At 48.6% G+C, this 22,654-nt stretch overlaps 1 protein-coding gene across 1 annotated transcript in view; it reads left to right on the forward strand.

Annotated features, from left to right (window-relative positions):
• The window catches only part of KCNH3 (potassium voltage-gated channel subfamily H member 3), a 66,538-nt gene that overhangs the window by 19,032 nt on the left and 24,852 nt on the right, over positions 1-22,654 (forward strand). The window contains exons 2-3 of the mRNA XM_035103891.2: positions 15,447-15,680; positions 16,934-17,068. Of these exons, the coding sequence (XP_034959782.1) occupies positions 15,447-15,680; positions 16,934-17,068 (369 nt within the window). The remainder of the gene's footprint in view (positions 1-15,446; positions 15,681-16,933; positions 17,069-22,654) is intronic.

Consider the following 22,654-nt stretch of genomic DNA (forward strand, 5'->3'; position numbering starts at 1 on the left):
TCAAACATTAAAAACTTCCCTAAACAGGGCTGCCTTCAGGTGTCTTCTAAAAGTCAGATAGTTGTTTATTTCCTTGACATCTGGTGGGAGGATGCCACTACCGAGAAGGCCCTCTGCCTGGTTCCCTGTAACCTCACTTCTCGCAGTGAGGGAACTGCCAGAAGGCCCTCAGAGCTGGACCTCAGTGAATGATGGGGGTGGAGATACTCCTTCAGGTGTATTGGGCTGAGGCCGTTTAGGGCTTCAAAGGTCAGCACCAACATTTTGAATTGTGCTCGGAACCGTACTGGGAGCCAATGAAGGTTTTTCAGGCGGCCACTCCCAGTCACCAGTCTAGCTGCAACTAATTAGTTGTAGTTTACCCCAGCATGGGGGGGAAAGTGGGAAGCACCCTTGCCCTCTAAGGCCATGGCCCCAATCCAAATTGTTCCTCTCCCTCTGCTTCATTTACCCTTTTATAATGCCAGAGGTTTGATCACAGGCTTCCCCTCTGTCCTATCTAGTTGCATTCGGAGGAGTATACCTCAAAAATTTATACAGCTCCAAATTTGGCGACTGCCCCCTTATTGGGGGATCCCTTTTGACTAGATTAAGATGAACAGCTGAGACGGTGAACGGTTGCCTTGTATGGACACGCCATTCATAGGAATGAGCTCATGTGTCACAGATGAGCAGCAAGGTAGAAAACTGCAACCTCAAACAACATTTTGCAAGGAATGCCGAGATGTGCATTGCAACGTCACCACCTGGTTGCAACATCAGAACTTTTCACACATTCTTTCTTTTTAAAAACAAAACAAAACCCCATCATAGTTGAAATACTTGTCGCTGCTCTTCATTCACTGTAGTCATTCAAATATGCAGAGGTTACATGCGTGCCACAGCTTCTCTGAAGATGGCATTCACGTTCGGGATTTACTTTCTGCAATCCCGAGGACCGGAAACTTCATTTCAATCAATTTTCAACCAATCTGTCATTCTCTGTTTGAATGCCCAGGGCGCATGATGCATGAATGTCAAGGAGAAGTATTATAGCAGCCAGGGCCGGCCCACCCACAAGGCAAGTTGAGGTGACGGACTCGGGCGGCAGGATCCACAGGGGCAGCAGATCTGGCCGCCAAGAAACCCCAGCTACTGCCACCAGGGCCGCAACGGCAGCAGGAGCTGCAGCACTCTCATTGGATGCCAGATCTGTCACCTAATTGGCAGCCCCACCCAATGCCTCTTCCACAGCGGCTCTTAGTGAATAGGGGGCACTGCTGGTCTTCCCCGACCCCTAGGGAGGAAATGGAAGGAGCTGCCCTCAGGGGTCTCCTGAGCTTTGTACCTGCCCAAAGTGATTCAGAACGGGCCACTTCCCCCCCATGGTGGCCTTTGATTCCCAGTTCAACCATCAGGTCAGGTTGATGTGATTCTCACCTCTACAGTGGTACCTCGGGTTGCAAACGCTTCAGGTTACAAATGCTTTAGGTTACAAACTCCGCTAACCCAGAAATAATACCACAGGTTAAGAACTTTGCTTCAGGATGAGAACAGAAATCGTGCTCCGGCGGCGCTGCAGCACCAGGAGGCAGCATTAGCTAAAGTGGTGCTTCAGGTTAAGAACAGTTTCAGGTTAAGAATGGACCTCCGAAACGAATTAAGTTCTTAACCAGAGGTACCACTGTACTTGTTCCTGATGTATATCTTCATTCTCACCTTGTTCCCAGTGTACATCTTCCCTTCCCCTTTTCTTCCCTGATTGGAGGGGAAATTCTGTGATTCGCACCAGGTGCAAAAATATCTAACACCATCAGGCACAACTTCAGACCCTCCAAGTGTCCTTATTTTCCAGGGATGTTCCTGATTTAGAAGAGCCATCCCGTGTTCTGATTTGATCCCAGAATTTCCCGCTTTTCCTTAGGATGTTTCTATTTTCGCTGGAGAAATGTTGGAGGGTATGGAGTTATCCGACCCTCGAGCTATCTGGAGGCAATCCTGTATAGTTGTTTTTTAATGTTTAGTGTTTTATTATGTTTTCATATATGTTGGAAGCTGCCCAGAGTGGCTGGGGCAACCCAGTCAGATGTGCGGGGCATAAATAGTAAAATCATCATTATGGAATGGGACGTACCTCTTTTCATGGGAGAAATGTTGGAGAGTATGCAGCTAATGTTCTAATTTAGCAGATGCAGAGTCCAAATCGCTGGCTGGTATTTTTGCAATTCTTTTGGGCCCAACGTGCTGCAAAGAACATTGAATTGTTTCTGATGTTTCCCACCCTAGCTGTATACAATCAAGTTGTATTCCAAGCCAACGTGCGGCGCAACTTCTGTCCAAATAGCTTACAGTAGATGGGGAAGTCGGTGGGGTGAGGGAGAGGCCAAATGAGCCACCATGGCAGTGGAGGGTCAAGCAGGGCCAGCATGACTGGGAATCTGCCCACAAGGTCCTGCTGCAGTGAGGAGGCTGCCTGGCTGCGGGAGGGGAGGGGTGCCAATGAAGGCGTCTTGCCTGAAGCTGACACAGGAGTTGAATAACAGTGATGGTCAAAGGAAGGCACAGAGGGGGAAGAGGAAGAGGGAAGTGCTTCTTGCATTGGAAACAGAGGAGTGTAGAGAACAGTTTGACAGGAAGAATAAAGGAGGCAGAAGTGTGCGGTGAAAGAGGAGGAAGTTGTGGCAGGGGCTTGCAGGAGATCCCAGCTCACTCTCTCTTTCTCTCGGGACCTCTGGAGATCCTTCGCTGCACCAGACCTGGTGACTCACCATTGCTGAGCACAGCCATGCATTTGACCCACCAGGGGGGCCTTGCTAAACCCCTCATTGCTGCTGCTGCTTTTGGCTGCCTGCCTTGCTTGGAACTGAAAAAGCACACAGGATTGCCAACTGCACACTGGGTGGTGGTGGGGAAGCAGGGCCAACAGTAAGGTTAAGTACAAGGAGCCAACGGGCTGAGTGGGTCGCTCAGGGTGCCTGCTCCCCCCTTTTGCTTTCGTCCGATGCACTTAACCAGATAACTCCCCGAGGATCCCAGAAACCCGGCTGCTCTATAAATACCTAACCCATCCCACATTGCTAATAGTGAGTAACAGCAGCAGGCAAATTACAGAGCAGGTCTCGGCGTTCTCGTAGGCACCAACTCAAGCAGATCTAACGGGTGCATGCGAAGCCTGAAATCTGCTGTCACCCTGGGTATAATTAGAGGGGAGAGAGGAGATGGGGAGCACAGTTAAAACAGCCAGGAGGAGGCGGGGGAGGGCTCCTGCCTGCCGCCGCCACCCTGCCACCCCTCGTCTTAATTGCCTTTTAATTTCAAAAGAGCTGCGGCGATGTACAACAGAGCAGTAGGGAGGTGAGCCCTCGGAGCTGCATGTTAACAGCGATGCTCGCACAAAGCAAGGCCGCCTTGAGGGTGAAGGGTGAGGGGCTGGGGTTGTGGCGTTGTAGAGAGGGCCGGGCCAAAAGTGGGGAAGGAGGAGAGCGCTTGAAAAGAGCAGCCCAGGGTATGATGCAACCATGGCAAGTTCACTTGGTGGCAGAGGGAGGGAGAGAAAGGCCTTGTTTCACCCTAACGAGAGAGGAATCGTGTAGGCTGGCGCCTTTCCATGCTAAGGGCGGCGTGCCTTTTGAAATCTGGTGCAAGCACGGAACAAGAACGCAGAATGGCACTAGGCACAGAAACTGCAGTCTTTAGAAGCAGGTTTTTGCATAGCACAGGGGTGGCCAACTCCCAAGAGACTACGATCTACTTACAGAGTTAAAAACTGGCAGTGATCTACCCCCTTTTGGGGGGTTCAAGTCAAAGTTGTTGAGCTTTTTTTGGGAGGAGGAAGGCCCTTTTTTAAAAGGCATTCAGATCAAAGTTGTTGTTGAGTTTTTTTTAGGGAGACGGAGAGCGCCATTTGGGGGGGTGCAGGGCAAAAAAATTGAGCTTTTTTTAGGGGAGCCAAAGTTGTTGAGCTTCTTTGGGGGGAGCCAGTGATCTACCATTGATCTACCACAGGCATCCAGTGATCTACCGGTAGATCACAATCTACCTGTTGGACGTGCCTGGCATAGCAGATCGGGGTTCCAAACGAACATGAAACCCCAGGAATCATAGAATTGTAGAGTTGGGTCACCCAATCGATCTCAACAAGTGGTTACTCATCCAATTTGAAACCAGACTAGACCCTGCTTAGCTTTGCAAATGTGCTAGCAGTTTTGTCGCTGCACCACTAGGGTCACCTGAGGAGAGGAGGGGCTTCATAATAATATTATTAATAATAATTATTTATACCCTGCCCATCTGGCTGGGTTTCCGCAGCTAATCTCTGGGCGGCTCCCAACAGAAAATTAAAAGCACAATAAAATGTCAAACATTAAAAACTTCCCTAAACTGAGCTGCCTTCAGATATCTTCTAAAAATCAGATAGTTGTTTATTTCCTTGACATCTGATGGGAGGGTGTTCCACAGGGCGGGTGCCACTACCAAAAAGGCCCTCTGCCTAGTTCCCTGTAACCAGGGCAGTCTCGAGCAGGTCAGGTGCCCTGGCGCTGAGGGGCAGAGATCGCTCTGGCGCCCCGCCCTCGCAGGGCGCAGCATGGTTTCCGCGCTGCTTCGCCGCGCAGCGCCCCACCTACCAGCCCGGTGCCACCGGGAGTCTACCTAGAGCCGGCCCTGCCTGTAACTTCACTCCTCACAGTGAGGGAACCTCCAGAAGGCCTTCGGAGCTGGACCTCAGTGACCAAGCAAATCAGTTCAATTGCACTTAATCAGAGCAATGGTTGCAGAATCCAGCTTTTCTTGATACAGAGTTTGGGCTGCCCTTGGCTCTAAATGTCTGGGTGGTTTCCGTTTTGTTGTGAAGAACACAAGAGTGCATGCAGCTGTGAACTAAGGGACCCAGTGCCTTGTGGTGCATGTTCTTTCTGTACCTGGGATCTTTCCCGGGCACTGAGATGAAGCCGCTGTCTCTTGGAAGGAGGAGCTGCTATTTATAAAGCATTTCCTCATCTGGTGCTGTTGATTACAGCTGCAGCCGCAAGCATATAGGCAATTATAGGTAGCAGCCTAGGGCAATCATTTGTAAGGTTAGCACCTCTGTTGCAGGAGCAGGTGGAATGGCCCTTCGCTGCAAAGTGCCACAAGGAAGGAAGGAAGAAAGGAATCCTATATAGACAGTGAAGTATCAGGAGGCTTGGCAATGGGCAAAGGCAACCTAGCAACACGTTGGGATGGGAGAAGTCCGATGAGAGATTTTAGTGAACAGTAGGAACCAATTCCCATAGAGACTGCATGCACAGCTCACGACTTCCCCCAGAGAACCATGGAAACTGTAGTTTAAGGGTGCTGGGAATTGTAGCACTGCGTGCAATAAACTAGAGTTCCAGGAGTCTTTGGGGGAAGTTGTGGGCTTTAAAGTGTTTGATATGTATGCAGGTGGCACTGTGGTCGAAGAGACTCGAGTATACACGGTAATTTAATTTAATGTTCCTTGGGTGGCCCGGTACCATTTGATTCACAGACCAGTACCATTCGATCCACAGACCGGTACCGGTCCGTAGCCCGGGGGTTGAGGACTACTGGTCTAAACCATGGAGCCTCTTGGGCTTGCCGATCAGAAGGTCGGTGGTTTGAATCCCTGCGATGGGGTGAGCTCCCGTTGCTCTGTCCCAGCTCCTGCCAACCTAGCAGTTCCAAAGCACGCCAGTGCAAGTAGATAAATAGGTACTGTTGTGGCGGGAATTTAAACGGTGTTTTCAGGTGCTCTGCCTTCTGTCACCATGTCCCATTGCGCCAGAAGCAGTTTAATCATGCTGGCCACATGACCCAGAAAGCTGTCTGTGGACAAACGCCGGCTCCCTTGGCCTGAAAGCGAGATGAGCGCTGGAACCCCAGAGTCGCCTTTGACTGGACTTAACCATCCAGGGGACCTTTACCTTTACCTGCGGTATGCATGCAGCCCTTGAGTCTCTGTGCTTTCAACTGTTAGAGGAGGAAGAAAAATCAGAGAGCACACATGCCCACACATTTAAATCACACCCAAAACCGATAGCCCCCCCCCCTTAATCCTGGAGACTGTAGTTTGTTAAAGGGTGCAGGGAATGGTAGCTCTGCGAGGGGAAGCGAGTTCCCAGGATTCTTTGGGAGAAGACATGTGCTTTAAACGTATGGAGTGTACGCAGCCTTTGCTGTTTTTACTGTAACTTGCACTAACAAGCCAACCCCTCTGGTATAGTGTTGCAACCTATGAGGCTGAGTGAAAGGGTGGGAAAGCCAAACAGAAATCATGGATTGGGTGGCTGGAATATAGTACTGGGGGGGGAGACACTGATTTACATACTTTTGGCTGCAAAAGTGGACTTCTGCCTTTATTCTGAGTGGATTTATTAGGACGGTAGGTGTACCAAGGGCCAGATACAGAGCATCCCAGCAGAGTTATTTGTCTGTGTGATATGATGAAGGATCCTGTAGGAATTGAGAGTTGTCAAACCTTCTGGCAGCAGTCAGATTTCTGTGACAGTTTCCAAATGCCCAGGACGTTTCTGTGATTTGCAAAACTGCCGAACTTGCAAGGAAGGACCGGCCTCGGAAATGCTATTTTTGGTTCCTTATTGCGCTCCCTCCCTGCTCTCGCAGCAGCCAAGATTTGAGGAAAGGGGGACTGTGCTTTGCTTGGAATGTGCTAGGTGAGAGTATGTGCAATTGCCTCTTGAGATTGCCCCCTGGTGGGGCTGCCATTGTGAAGGGAAGGCCATTAAGGACAGTGATGGCAAACAGGCAGGCTAATTGAAATAAGCAAGTTTGGAGAGAAGAGAGTCCTTCCAGCTGAATTGCAAGGAGGGGGGCTCTTCAGCAGCAGCTGAAACGTGGAGTAGTAGGTGAGGTGATACCTTCTATCGTACTGGCTTGCCTGTGGAATATGGAACAGAGCGCAGGCTCTGGCGCTGTTCAGAATGAGGGTTTGCTGCAGGAGCCAGACGGATGCCAGTTGGGATTATAGAAAGGAGTGGGGTCCCTTAGATGTTTGGGGCAAGTGCACCTTAACTCGAGCAGGGCCTTTAGTGTGCTTGCCCGTTTTGCGGAATAGCATTTCTGAGATTCGACAGGAGCCCACTCTCTGCATTTCTTCCCCTGTGTTGGCAAATGACAATTTCCCCAGGTGCCCAGCTCTGAAGTTTCCTTGCCTAGGTGTGCCCCTCCTGTTCTCCCACATTCTCCCTCCCCGTTGCTCAGTCCCTACTACCTACCCCACTGCCACCCAAAGATAGGTGGGCTGGCTTATTTATTTTACTAGCTTCTTGTCTTCTTTGGAGCATTCTGAAGACTCCTGTTTTTCCATGTGCTTGCAGCTTGCTCAGTTGTTAGGTTAGCTAGATGAGAAACTTGTGTCATTGCGTTTTATTAACTTTGCTAGGGGAGAGAAACCATAACTCTTGGTGGCAAAGCACCTGCATTACATATTGAAGGTCCAGGGTACCTGGCCTCTTCAGGTGGTGGGACGAAGAAGAAGAAGAAGAAGAAGAAGAAGAAGAAGAAGAAGAAGAAGAAGAAGAAGAAGAAGAAGAAGAAGAAGAAGAATTTATACCCCGCCCATCTGGCTAGGTTTTCCCAGCCATTCTGGGCATCTCCCAACAGAATATTAAAAACACAGTAAAACATCACACATTAAAAACTTTCCTAAACAGGGCTGCCTTCAGATGTCTTCTAAAAGTCAGATAGTTGTTTATTTCCTTGACATCTGATGGGAGGGCGTTTTACTGGGCTGGTGCCACCACCGAGAAGGCCCTCTGCCTGGTTCCCTGTAACCTCGCTTCTTGCAGGAGGCAATCGCCAGGAGGCCCTCGGAGCTGGACCTTAGTGTCTGAGCTGAACGATGGGGGTGGAGACACTCCTTCAGGTAGGGCTGGGAATGTCCCCTTTCTGAAACCCTGGAAAGCCGCCCTTGCAGACAATAATAGTGAGCTAGATGGACCAATGGTCTGAATCAGTATATGTCAGTTTCCTATGTTCCAAGTTTGGGTTTTGCTTTTTTTTTGTACTTGCTAATCTTTCACTCCCGCCCACACACCTTCCTTCTTCATTATTTTTCAAATAAAGTTTTTATTATTTTGGAATACTGTGCCAGAGGTTGGCTGGTTGCTTTAGGTCACTGTGGTTTTATCTCCCGCGAACCAGGCTGCTTGGGCAACACACACTAAAGTATGAGCAAACAGGGGGTCAGGTGGGCTAACTCTTCTTTCCAGTGATGATGGAGAGAGTTTGCTGGCTGTTTCTCAGTTGCCATAATAAAAAAACCTGAAGGCTGTGGATGTCCCCGAAGCCTGCAAGTTTAGGGAGTTATAAACAGGCTGGTGGCAGTGCTGCTTAAGAGTTGGAGAAGAGTTTTGATTTGATATCCCGCTTTATCACTACCCGAAGGAGTCTCAAAGCGGCTAACATTCTCCTTTCCCTTCTTCCCCCACAACAAACACTCTGTGAAGTGAGTGGGGCTGAGAGACTTCAGAGAAGTGTGACTAGCCCAAGGTCACCCAGCAGCTGCATGTGGAGGAGCGGAGACGCGAACCCAGTTCACCAGATTACGAGTCTATCGCTCTTAACCACTCCAGAGAAGCGGACACGGAGCAATGGATTCAAACTACAAGTAAGAAGATTCCACCTAAACATTAGGAAGAACTTCCTGACAGTAAGAGCTGTTCGACAGTGGAATTTGCTGCCAAGGAGTGTGGTGGAGTCTCCTCCTTTGGAGGTCTTTAAGCAGAGGCTTGACAGACATATGTCAAGAATGCTTTGATGGTGTTTCCTGCTTGGCAGGGGGTTGGACTGGATGGCCCTTGTGGTCTCTTCCAACTCTATGATTCTATGATTCTATTATTCTACACCACACTGGGTAGTGCTTTTACCTGCTCATCGAGGAAGGATGCCCCCAGTGGTCTCGTAGGCAGGGGCATATTCAGCTACAGGGAACCAGGCAGAGGGCCTTCTTGGTAGTGGCACCCATCCTGTGGAACACCTTCCCATCAGATGTCAGGGAGATGAGTAACTATAATTTATAAACCTTTAGAAGGCATCTGAAGGCAGCCCTGTATAGGGAAGCTTTTAAATGTGTAATGTTTTACAGTGGAACCTCGGTTGTCAAATGTCTCCATTGACGCACGTTTCGGCTTTCGAACACTGAAAACCCGGAAGTAACTGCTTCGGTTTTCCAACGATTTTCGGAAGCCGAAGATGCCTCATGGCTTCCGCGCTGAGTTTGCCTGTTGTATAGAGGCTTCAGTTTTCAGTTTCCGAATGTTTCGGAAGTCGAAACGGTCTTCCAGAATGGATTACGTTCGAAAACCGAGCTTCTACTGTATTCAGTTTTTATATATGTTGGAAACCGCCTAGAACAGGCACCCCCAAACTGCGGCCCTCCAGATGTTTTGGCCTACAACTCCCATGATCCCTAGCTAACAGGACCAGTGGTCAGGGAAGATGGGAATTGTAGTCCAAAACATCTGGAGGGCCGAAGTCTGGGGGTGCCTGGCCTAGAATGTCTGGGACAACCCAGTCAGATGAGTGGGGTATAAATAATAAAATTGTTGTTACAAGCTTATACCAGTTTAATGGGCTTGATTGGTGAGGATGCTGAGAACCCCCTGGAAAATATCCTTAAAGCACACATACCCCTCATAGAACTACAATTCCCAGAGTTCCATGAGGACCGGAGATCATTCTGGAGCCAGTTTAAGTCTATAGCCCTAATGTATCACGAGAGGTCCCTTATCTGCAGGTCCTGCCCACAAGAGAGTCTGTCACCGCTGGCTCCACATGTGTATTCCTGGAAACAGCTCAGTTGCACACTGTCACTGCTTGATTGCATGACCCCCCTCCCTTCCCTGGTGGCTCATTGCCTTGGTACCCACACAACATCTCCTCAGAGGTTTGAGATGAGCACATCTTGCCCACAGGTTCGGGGATAAGCTCTCCCTTTGGTGTGGAGTCGAGGAGGGGCAGGGGAGGCCCGGTTTCAGAGGGATATGAAATTCGCATCGTCTGAACTGTTCTAGCAGAAATGGCAGGAGGGAGAAGATTGAAATAAGGAGTGTCAAGAGAGGTGTAAAAAATAATAATAATTCAGGAACAAAGAAATCTGCCTTTTACTGGGTCGGGTAATTTTATCCATCCAGTTCAGTGCTGTCTGCCCTGACTGGCAGGGATTCTCAACAGGGTTTGAGGCAGGGGACACCCCCAGACCTAGCTAGAGATGCAAAGGTTTGAACTTGCTGGCTTTGCCGGACGGAGCACTTTTTCCTAGCAAGAGAGGGATCTCTAGAAGGAAAGCCACACAGGCCGCCACCCCTGGGCTTGAGTGAATTCTGCTTTGAGCCTTGGAGAAGCAGGTCTTGTTGGTGTTGGTCTCCTTGTCAGGGGTGCCAACTTGAATAAAATATTGAATAAAAATAAAATATCACACGATGGGGCATACCCACCCCATTTGAATGGCAATGCCCATCAACTTTGGGGTGTGTGTCTGGCCCCCTCAAATATTTTATTGGGGGAGGGCGAAGGGACATCTCCCCAGTGCCGGTCTTTTGGAAATGCAGAATTATTTCTAGGTTCTAAGTTTTGCTTTGGAAATAGATGGGAAACTTCTAGCTACTAAAAACATTTTTGTTTAGGCAACCCTATCCAGACGTATAGAATGTCATCGTTTGTTTTAATCTGGTTTCTGCTGGTTTTAATTATTTTTGAATGTTTTAAACAGTCGTTTTTAACTGTTTTTAACATATACTTTTAAGGGACCCAGGTGGCGCTGTGGGTTAAACCACAGAGTCTAGGGCTTGCTGATCAGAAGGTCGGCGATTCAAATCCCTGCAACGGGGTGAGCTCCCGTTGCTCAGTCCCAGCTCCTGCCCACCTAGCAGTTCGAAAGCACATCACAGTGCAAGTAGATAAATAGGGACCGCTCCGGCGGGAAGGTAAAGGGTGTTTCCGTGCGCTGCTCTGGTTCGCCAGAAGCGGCTTTGCCATGCTGGCCACATGACCCGGAAGCTGTCTGCAGACAAACGCCGGCTCCCTCGGCCTATAGAGCGAGATGAGCGCCGCAACCCCAGACACGACTGGACCTGATGGTCAGGGGCCCCTTTACCCTTTACCTTTAACATATACTTTTATTGTTCGGCTCTTTTCGTAAACCACTTTGGGGTTTTATTACAATAAAGCGTTACGTAGATATATTTTTTTAAGTATTTTTTTTAATTAAAGATTTCTTGGTTTACAAAACTATGTGCAATATCTCTTTTTTTCCAAGTTACAATTTCTACGGATCAGTTTCACTTGTTATGTAGATATTGTGAAATCAATCAATCCATTAAACAAACTCCACTGTAAAGCAGAGAGCAAGTGCTTAATCCTTTCCCTGCCAGCTGTTTCCCCTTTCAAACCCAACCCCCTCAAGGTGTTTTTCTCTCTGTAGGGGTAAATCAAAGGCTCGATGATGCGGAGCTATACCAAAATTTCTTAGCTGGTGGTGGAGTCTGCTCGCCGTTAAATTTCGGCATAACCCCTATTTACCGTGCTCCGTCCTACCGTGTTTCTCACATTTTAAGTCATGTCTTATATTTATTTTTACTCCAAAAAAACCTGCCATGGCTTATTTTCAGGGGATGTCTTATTTTTTTGTTAAGCTTTTTAATTTTTTACTGGTATTAAGCTTTCAGAGTTTTGCTGGGTCGGGCTCGGTGCAGCGCGCGCTGCTGCCCTTGCCGGCTCCCGCTGGGTCGGGGCTCTCCCTCTCTGAGATAACTACCGTACGAGCTCTTCTCCTCCTCACCCCCCAGTCGTTACACGGCCGCCGCGCGGGCTTCCTTACCCGGGTTGCAGTGCAGCGGCGAGGGCGGCGTGGCGACGGGCGACGGGGAAGGCTGAAGCAAAGGCAATGGCGGAGGCAGCGGTGGGGCCGCCAGCGCCCGGCGAAGGTGCAGCGGAAGGCGGCAGCATGAGGTAGCGATGCGGAGGGGGTAGGCAGCGCACGCAGAACGAGTGGAGGCACGGCAGCAGCTTGGGCCGCCGGCTCTGGATGTTCTGGCCGCACACCCCGCAAGTGTCCAACAGGTTGAGCCGCGACTCTCCGTCGGCCCGGTCCGCGGGGCCTTGCCGGCTTTCAGCCTCGTTTTCCCCACCCATGGCGACAGGACCGGCCGCGGTGGGCCCTGCTCCCGCCATAGGCTCGTCCATTGTTCGGCGGCGGCGGCCATTTCAGGCGCGAAACGCCTCTCACCCAATGGCCGCTTCTGCTCTCACCCTCCCCCCGGCCTGCTCACGAGCGGAGCCCCGCCCCTTCACGGCCGCTGGGAGCAAGCGACGTCGGTTGCTCGTTGGTGTGATTGGCAGGCTGTTCTGGGCTTGGTCAAATTCGGGGTGGGGGATTCATTCAAGAAAGAGCCGGCAAAGACAGCTGCGTGCGCTGTGCCGAGCCCCGACTCAGCGGGAGCCGGCAAGGACAGTAGCGCGCACCGCGCAGAGTCCCGACTGAGCGGGACCCGGGAGAAACAGCAGCGCTCGGCGAGGCGCACGCTGCAAAAGCGCCATGCAGACCTGCTCCCACCACTGCTCCCAGTCAGCATGTCTTATTTTTGGGGGATGCCTTATATTTCATTGCCTCCAGAAAATCGTGCCATGTCTTATTTTATAGGGACGCCTTAAAATGTGAGAAACACGGTACTTAACATCGCTTACGGCCGCGTCTCACCGATATGCCTTCAATAAAGCTAGGTTCAATGTTTTTCCAACAAACGTGCTGAGACATAGATTTACTAAGGGCCAAGTCTCTTCAATGTGTGCTTGTGAAATTAAAACATCTGAATCTCTACATCATGTTATGTTTATCTGCCCTATGTACAGTTCGGCTCGTGCTAGTATACTAAACTCCATAATCCAGCCTATGGCTGACAAACCAGTTGACCTACAGCTTGCCTGGGTTCTTCAAGATGTGGATCCTTATATTACTCTACAGGTTGCTAAATGCCTAACAGCCGTCCTCTCGTACAAGAGACGGAATGGAATGTTAGCTGATTATTGATAGTTATAAGAATTTTCTATAATGACATCAGATATTGATTTTAGCGTAGTGCCTAAATTTTTAATCATAATCTTAAACTTTTCTTTTTGAATTGTTAATATTTGTCCTTGTGAGCTGTGAATTGTGTTATATTATTTGTGGCTTGTACGAGTCCGCTGTTTTATTTGATTTGTTTTGTTGTGTTGTGTTTTATGATGGGCATAAAGCCGAATAAACATCTTTGTTTGTCTGTAGGGGTAAAGATGCCACGAACCAGCCTTCCTTTAAAGGCTCCTGGTTGTCCACTTCTGGGTTCCACAGAAACTTGTGTAATGTGTAGTCTGGCCTTTGACACACAGAAAGGCTTGTCCCAAATCAACTAATCACCTTTACCTAGCCTTTTTCAGTGGCTATAAACCTTCCTATATGAATGGGTTCGCTCACTCTGGTTTTAGGCATGGCCTGGTGTGTGTCTTAAATTGGCTTGTCCCGTTCCCCTGCTGTTTGCAAACTGCCCCAGTGCCAACCCTCTTTTCCACGCACCCCGCCCCCTTTATTCCGCTGTAGCCACTAGGCTTCACTCTTCTGCCTGTTCTGGCAAAGCCCTCACTCTTTCATCCTTCTCATCACCAAGCAGCCTTCTCTAGGATCCATTTCCAGCATCCCACCCCCACCCCCCACGGACTGATCCTCTGGATATAGGAGGGACAAAGAAAAATGCCACTCCAGCAACATTCCTATTCAAATCTATGCAAATGAATCAAGGTGATTGGGGGGGGAGGACTCTGGCTCTCCACTGGTGAGAAGTTGGGGGTTTGAGTCCAGATGCTGCAGGCGATGACTAAACTCTGCATGGAACAAACAGGGTAAAAATAGTCAGAAACTGGGGATGTACCAGATGGCGCCAACTCCTGGGGAGACAGTGGGGAAGAGGAACTAGGAATGTTGACTCCCCCCCCCTTCCACCCCATACTGGGCATCTGGAGGATGGGACATGATCATGATAAAGCATTTTTACATTCCCAACTCCATGCTACAATCTATGGTTCCCCAACGCACCTTCTTCCTTTCCATTGCCAGATTATTTCCCCGCTCTGTCTTGATGCCAGTGTTTCGTGAATGCTTGCATTCCTAACCTTGCACAGCTCCCAGGTCCCCTTCCAACAGTACCAGGAGTTTCCTGCCTTGCCGCTGGTGCTGCTCCCTATATCTCACTCAGCCATGCATTTTCAGTAGTTTCACTGTTTATGCATCAAACATGCGCACTCCTTTTCTTGCACATGTTGCACCATGAATCCATTTCTGATGATCGCTGTTGAAATCCAGGGCTGGTTGCAACTGTGCAAACAGTTGAAAAGGGGTGTGTCGCAATGCCGTGCATTTTGAGAGTCACTGGTGGCTTGGTGTCTGTGCAGTATGCACAGTGCAGGTGGCGCTGCGGTCTAAACCACTGAGCCAGTTGGGCTTGCCGATCAGAAGGTCGGTGGTTCGAATCCCTGCGACGGGGTGAGCTCCAGTTGGTCTGTCCCAGCTCCTGCCAACCTAGCAGTTCAAAAGCAAGCCAGTGCAAGTAGATAAATAGGTACCACCATGGCAGGAAGGTAAACGGCATTGCCGTGCGCTCTGGTTTCCGTCACGGTGTCCAGAAGTGGTTTAGCCATGCTGGCCACATAACCCTGAAAGCTGTCTGTGGACAAACACCGGTTTCTGGGCTCAGGCCTTCCTCCAACAGGTCTGCCGGTGGGGAGGTGGGCTCGGGTTGGGCCTGTGCCAGGGCTTCCTTTTCTGCCTCGAGGCTGTCCGTCAGGTTCGCGGGATGGGGTGGGGTCCGGCAGCTCCCCGGTTGCTGCACTGGTGTCCCCCAGTGTCCGGGCGGTGGCGGTGGCTGTTTCGGTGGCTCAGGAGCCCGTCCAGCAGCTCCTGCAGCGCTGGTCACTTTCAGGAGCTCCACGGCTCTGTGCCAACCGCCATCTTGCCTCCACAAGGCCCCCAGAGATGCGTTGCCTGTGGCATTCTGCCGCCGGCCGGAAGTGAGGTCTTGGCATGCGGCCATGTGTCACTGAAAATAGTTATGCGTGTCAGTGCTGACACGCGTGTCATAGGTTCGCCATCCCTGTCCTATACCCTTTAAAATGTGGCTCTTTTTGGGGAGTGTTATTGGATTCCTGTATTGTTTTTATTTTTATTTCATATATTGTGACCTTTTGTGAAATGCCCTGAGACCTCCGGTTATAGGGCGGTATATAAATTCAGTAAACAACAACAACAGCAGCAGCAGCCTGGAAGGGCCCCAAGTGGTGTGAATGCCAGACCAAAGGCTAAGGAGTAATGACTTGCCCAAGTAATTATTTGGCTTAGGCGGCAGGTTCTTGAACTAAGATCTTTGCCAGAACCAAAGTCACCCAGTAGGCATCTCTCCCTCCCTCTCTCTCTCTTGCAGACAGCAATTTTGTACTGGGCAATGCCCAAGTCCGTGGTGCCTTCCCTGTGGTCTACTGTTCCGACGGCTTCTGCGAACTGACCGGCTTCTCCCGGGCCGAGGTCATGCAGCGCTGCTGTGCCTGCAGCTTCCTCTACGGACCTGACACCAGCGAACTCGTACGCAACCAGATCCGCAAGGCCCTGGACGAGCGCAAGGAATTTAAGGCGGAGCTCATCCTCTACAGGAAAAGCGGTGAGTCCTTTTCTCACGGAAGGGGCTGCCCTGGTAAGGGCCTCGTGGCTCTGTGGGGCTTGGCGGGGAGGTGTCTCTCATATGTTGGGGTGTAGAAGGCTGAAGTCTAGGGCGGGGACTGGTCCTTTCACAGCAGCAAAGTGGAGCCTTGGGTGTGGGGGGACATAGAAAGCAGACCATCTTGCCCAATAGTGACTGCTCTGGCTGGCAGCAGCTCTCCCATCATCTGCTACCTGCCCCTTTCTTTAGATTCCAGGGATTGGAGCTCCTTCATGCAAAGCACTGAGCCCTGAGCCCTGAGCCCTTTCCCAGTGTGGTTTTTCCATCTCTCCTATACGTCCTGGCAATTAGGGTTGTCATGTGCCCCTCTTTTTCCAGGACATGTCCTCTTTTGCATGGGTATGTAAAATGAAAGCCGTCATAGCGATCCCTAGTTAAAAGTAGAAGTCGAATGTGTCATTCTCCTCCCTTTTTTTTTTGGCCTGTGGAGAAATGCCGGCTCCCTCAGCCTGAAAGCGAAATGAGCACCACAACCCCATAGTTGCCTTTGACTGGACTTGACCATCCAGGGGTCCTTCACCTTTACCTTTTACCTATTGGACCAGGCATCCCAGTAATGGCAAGAAAGTGTAGGTGAGGCACAGACAGGCTGTTTAGCAGCTCTTCTCAAACCCTAAGAGAGCCAGTGTGGTGTAGTGGTTAAGAGCGGTAGACTCGTAATCTGGGGAACCGGGTTCGCGTCTCCGCTCCTTCACATGCAGCTGCTGGGTGACCTTGGGCTAGTCACACTTCTCTGAAGTCTCTCAGCCTCACTCACCTCACAGAGTGTTTGTTGAGGGGGAGGAAGGGAAAGGAGATTGTTAGCCGCTTTGAGACTCCTTCGGGTAGTGATAAAGCGGGGTATCAAATCCAAACTCTTCCTCTTCTTCTAAGGGCTCCAAGGGAAGAGAAGGTGAAAGGCAAGGCAAGGCAATTGACCTATCTGTCCAAGTAGCGCCTCCTCTGTTCTGTAATCCAGACCAGGGGCTCCCAAGCTGAGCTGAGTTTTCATCCAGGTGGTCCACGGCACGTCTGCGAAGAGCACTTACAATTTGAATTCTACAGGATTCAAACTGTAATGCAATGAAATGCAATGCAGCCAAATACAATGATCAATAGAATATAATTAAAACCCATGCAGCATCTAGCACAGTGCATTACAATTGCTAAAACAGTTATTATCACCTGACAAACACGACTGCTTGTCTTCTTAGGTGTCCCCTTCTGGTGTCTCCTGGATGTGGTGCCTATCAAGAATGAAAAGGGAGAAGTGGCTCTTTTTTTAGTCTCCCACAAAGACATCACAGAGACCAAGAGCAGAGCATCTGCAGACAACTGGAAGGAAGGAGGTGAGGAGACCCTCTGGCTAGGGAGAGCAGAGATTGTCCCATGGGCAGGTCCTTTTAGAGAGTGAAACTTGCCGGTTTCTTCAGCGAGGGGGGGTCTTAAAAATAAGTTGTTGGGTGTGAGGAATTCAATCTCTGGTTATTTTTTTGTGATTGGATAACATTTAGCTTGGTAAGTCTTCATTTGATGAAGAAGCACATAAACTGCTTTTTAAAAACAAATTTGTTACTGGTTTTTAAACAAATACAATAAGCATTAAACAACTTACCCAGCAGTATATCTTAATGGTGTTCGTTTTATCCATTGTGTCTAGACATGCACTTCCACGTTCAACATATTACTTACCGTAACATAACCGCTCCACTGAGAATATTGAGTGGTTGGTGTATTGATTTTGGTCATTAGTATAGTTAAAGAAAGGGGTCCGCGTTTCTTGGAAGGTGTCTCTATTCATTATGCCATCGGTTGCCCTCCTGTGTCTGGTGAGATGCTCAGACATTGCTGTATCCCAGATATTATTTTCCTATAGGTTCAGGGGTATTTCAATCTGGCTCTTCCATTGCTGAGCTACCACTAATCATGCTGCGGACAATAAGAAATAAGCTGCAATTGGGAAACCATAGAATTTTAATTTTTCCTTCTGAAAAAATCAGGTAATGTGAAATAATAACAACAACAACAAAAATAAAGAAAATAACATTAATATGTAATACAACTACAAGTACTTGGCAATCGTTTCAAATGATTTCTGTGCAATTTGAGAAACATTTTACTTACCAAGCAAAACTAAATTACATATTAATTTGACCCAAATATCTTTTGAATTCCCAAGTCCTGTTACAACTTCTTAGGGACCCTTCATTTTTGGAATTCAAAAGATGGAAAATCCGACACGCCCGAATTGGGCTGCGCAGGGGTAGCTAACACAATGCCTTCTGGATGCTGCTGGACTACAAGTCCCATCATCCCTGATCATTGGCCATGCTGGCTGGGGCTGATGGGAGTTGTAGTCCATCAACCTCAGGAGAGTGCCACACCCCCAAGGCATGGTTGGACTAGAGGCCTGAGAGCTCTGAGCGATTGTGTGATGGAGAAAGGTCATATTTCAGTAGCTGCTAGAGATAGGAAATCCTAGGGAAATTGCTGGTGTGGGGAGTGTATCCCACACCATCCCCTATTTTTTCCTGTGCCTTTACATCTTCAGCAGGGCCTCATGTGAGATAATTATAGCAGATTTCCCTCCTTCTGACTACCAAAACATGCTACCATTTTTAGTCCGCAATTCTAAAAGTGAGAGGCAAGCATTCCTTGAACAGATGCTAAAGGAGGTGTGAATGAGGACAGGTGAGGAGGAGGAGGAGGAGGAGGAGGAGGAGGAGGAGGAGGAGGAGGAGACGACAGAGAAAATAAATAAAAAATACTGCTCCAAATGACTTGCAACTTTACCAGTAGAACCCTCCACACACACACACACACACACACACACACACACACACACACACACACACACACACTGCAACAGAGTTAGCAACTTCCCCTCCCACACTGTCCGAAGCCTGGCTCCTGTGCCTTTAACAGCAGCGTGACAGGCAGACATTCAGCAGGTGAAGTTTGTTCCGCCCTGTGGAACACCCTCCCATCAGATGTGAAAGAAATGAACAACTATCTGACGTTTAGAAGACATCTGAAGGCAGCCCTGTTTAGGGAAGTTTTTAATGACTGGTGTTTTAATGTATTTTTTAATCTTTTGTTGGAAGCCGCCCAGAGTAGCTGGGGAAACCCAGCCACATGTGCAGGGTATAAATAATAATAATATATTATTATTATTATTATTATTATTATTATTATTATTATTATTATTCCTACATCTCCGTGCTGGGAAAACAGCTCTGTTTGGGAGCCCTGCCTGCAGCGAAGTGGCAACCCTGCTTATTTGGCTTATTGTAGCTTCTTAAGTACAGTGTACTTTGATGCTCTGGCCCTGTCCACTAGGGCAGATGCAGTGCTACACATAACTTGTGATGGCGGCGGCATCTGCTGCCCAAGCCCTTCTGCTGATGCACCTGTGCTGTTTGTTCTCTGCTGCCTCCACATTCAACTCCCCTGCCAAGGGAAGCCAAACGCTGCATTCTGAAAAAAGTTACACATATTTTTGCATAATATATGCTGCTTTTGCAAGCTGCAAAGAGGGACAGCGAACAGTGTAGAGAATTGGATCCCTGCCCTGCACCTGGGGAACCCTGCACAGCCCTCTCTGGCACCTGAAATTCCATGGAAACTGCCCATTCCAGCCTCCCTGATGGCCATTCTTTCCTATGTTTTTTATTATTTTGAAAGGAAACATGGTTGGACAGCAGCAACTTGCGGGTGGGGGCCGTGGAGTTAATAATAATACAGTCGCACCATGGTTTTTGAACAGAATGCGTTCCGGAAGTCCGTTCGACTTCCGAAACATTCGGAAACAAAGGGGCGGCTTCCAATTGGCTGCAGGAGTGTCCTGCAGCCAATCAGAAACCATGGAAGCTGCGTTGGACGTATGGCTTTTGAGGCAAAGTTTGCAAACTGGAACACCTACTTCTGGGTTTGCGACGTTTGAGTTCCAAGTTGTTTGTGAACTAAGCTGTTCAAAAACCAAGGTACGACTGTAATACAGTGGTACCTCGACTTACGAACGACTCAACAACCGAATTTTTTGACTTATGAATGGGGGTAATGGCCGCGCGCTTACGAATGTCTCGACATCCGAAAGAAAACTGTGGCGGTTTTAGATAGGGATTTTTCGACTTATGAATTTTTAGATAGGGTTGCTTCGATTGACGAATTTTTCCGTTTCCAATGCATTCCTATGGGAAATTGCGTTTCCAATGGCATTTTTCGACTTACGAATTTTTCGAACTACGGAGGTGCCATCGGAACGGATTAAATTTGTAAGTCGAGGCACCACTGTAGTTAGTTAGTTGTTAGTTAGTTAGTTAGTTAGTTAGTTAGTTAGTTAGTTAGTTATACCCTGCCCATCTGGCTGGTTTTCCCCAGCCACTCTAGGTGGCTCCCAACAGAATATTAAAAACACAATAAAATATCAAACATTAAAATCTTCCTAAACAGGGCTGCCTTCAGATGTATTCTAAAAGTCAGATAGTTGTTTATTTCCTTGACATCTGATGGGAGGGCATTCCACAGGGTGGACACCACTACCAAGAAGGCCCCCTGCCTGGTTCCCTGTAACCTCACTTCTTGCAGGGAGGGAACCACCAGAAGGCCCTCGGAGCTGGACCCCCATGTCCGGGCTGAACAATATGGGTGGAGATGCTCCTTCAGGTATGCTGGGCTGAGGCCGTTTAAGGCTTTAATGGTCAGCACCAACAGTTTGAATTGTGCTCAGAAATGTACTGGGAGCCAATGTAGTTCTTTCAGAACTTCTTCTTCTTCCCCAGCCACTCTAGGCGGCTTCCAACAGAACACTAAAAACAAAATAAAACTTCAATCATTATGTTATATGGTCCCAGCGGCCACTCCCATTCACCAGTCTTTCTGCTGCATTCTGGATTATGTAATTGTAGTTTCCGAGTCACCTTCAAAGGTAGCCCCATGTCGAGCGTGTTGCAGTAGCCCAAGCGGGAGATAACCAGAGCATGCACCACTCTGGTGAAACAGTCCGGCCATTTTATAGAAGAGCCACACTTCAGAGAAGCTGGTGGGCAGCAGGTCACAAGTGCACCTGCAAAATCCCATCTCTTGCAGGCACTATCACAGCAATTGCACATTTCTGTCGGCCCAAAGGTGCACAGAATCATGCAGTTAACACAACCATGCAACTAACGCTAGCTTGACCCTTGGGCACACTTACTGGCAATGTCTTTCCCAACCTTGAGATACTGAGCATTGAACCTGGGACTCTCTTTTTGCATGCAAACCATGTGCTCTTCCCCTGAGCTTGTATGTTGTTGTTGTTGTTGTTTAGTCGTTTAGTCGTGTCCGACTCTTCGTGACCCCATGGACCATAGCACGCCAGGCACTCCTGTCTCGCACTGCCTCCCGCAGTTTGGTCAAACTCATGTTCGTAGCTTCGAGAACACTGTCCAACCATCTTGTCCTCTGTCGTCCCCTTCTCCTAGTGCCCTCCATCTTTCCCAACATCAGGGTCTTTCCCAAGGATTCTTCTCTTCTCATGAGGTGGCCAAAGTATTGGAGCCTCAGCTTCACGATCTGTCCTTCCAGGGACCACTCAGGGCTGATTTCCTTAAGAATGGATAGGTTTGATCTTCTTGCAGTCCATGGGACTCTCAAGAGTCTCCTCCAGCACCATAATTCAAAAGCATCAATTCTTCGGTGATCAGCCTTCTTTATGGTCCAACTCTCACTTCCATACATCACTACTGGGAAAACCATAGCTTTAACTATACGGACCTTTGTCGGCAAGGTGATGTCTCTGCTTTTTAAGATGCTGTCTAGGTTTGTCATTGCTTTTCTCCCAAGAAGCAGGCATCTTTTAATTTCGTGACTGCTGTCACCATCTGCAGTGATCAAGGAGCCCAAGAAAGTAAAATCTCTCACTGCCTCCATTTCTTCCCCTTCTATTTGCCAGGAGGTGATGGGACCAGTGTCCATGATCTTGGTTTTTTTGATGTTGAGCTTCAGACCATATTTTGCGCTCTCCTCTTTCACCCTCATTAAAAGGTTCTTTAATTCCTCCTCGCTTTCTGCCATCAAGGTTGTGTCATCTGCATATCTGAGGTTGTTGATATTTCTTCCAGCAATCTTAATTCCGGCTTGGGATTCATCTAGTCCAGCCTTTCGCAAGGCTGAGCTTGTATAGAAACATTTAATTTTTCACCTAGGTCTCCCATTAACTTTACAGGCATTTGTTTAAACTCTCTGTGAATTGTGCTCCTGGGTTTTGTGTGTGCAGGAAGAGATGTTTTTTCTTCTTCTTCTCCTACATTTGGAGATGCATGTCTAAAATACTGTGTTTATACTCCTTCAGAGGAGCAATGCCACACAGAAGATGGCATTACAGCCAATTAGTTCTGCTAGCTGGCAGAGTTACTCTGCTAGATGGAATTGCTGACAACCCCTTTGTGTGTGTGCAAGATTAGCATTGTTGCCTGTGCATTGTCGTAGCTAATGGGTAAAGAGCGTATGCATGCCAGCGTAGAAGGAGGGTATAGTATAGACAGAAGACATACAGCAAGACATGCAGGCACACAGGAGAGAAATTTCACCTGCATTCAAAATCTGAGCAGGAGTTTCACTGAATTCCATAGCGCTTAGAACTGAGCTATAGGATTCCGTTTTGGATTGCCCTGTAAAGTTTCTTATCACCATTAAAGACTTAGCATATCAGAGTGCTAAGGAATCAATAGGTTTTGTGTCTCTTTTGTAGGAAATGTTGTGTGTGTGTGTGTGTGTGTGTGCGCACACACACACACACATTGTCAGGCTTCAGGGAATTGGCTTCTTCCCCACCCTGCTTTGCAGTAGATAAGCAGAACAAAGGAAAAGGAGTCTTCTTACCAGTTAGAAACTTTAATAATCACAGCAAGAGAACAAAGAACGCATCTCCTAGAAATGGCGGTGCTTCCAATTAA

The sequence above is a fragment of the Zootoca vivipara genome, chromosome 2 (genome assembly GCF_963506605.1).
Source record: "Zootoca vivipara chromosome 2, rZooViv1.1, whole genome shotgun sequence".
Taxonomy (NCBI): Eukaryota; Metazoa; Chordata; class Lepidosauria; order Squamata; family Lacertidae; genus Zootoca; species Zootoca vivipara.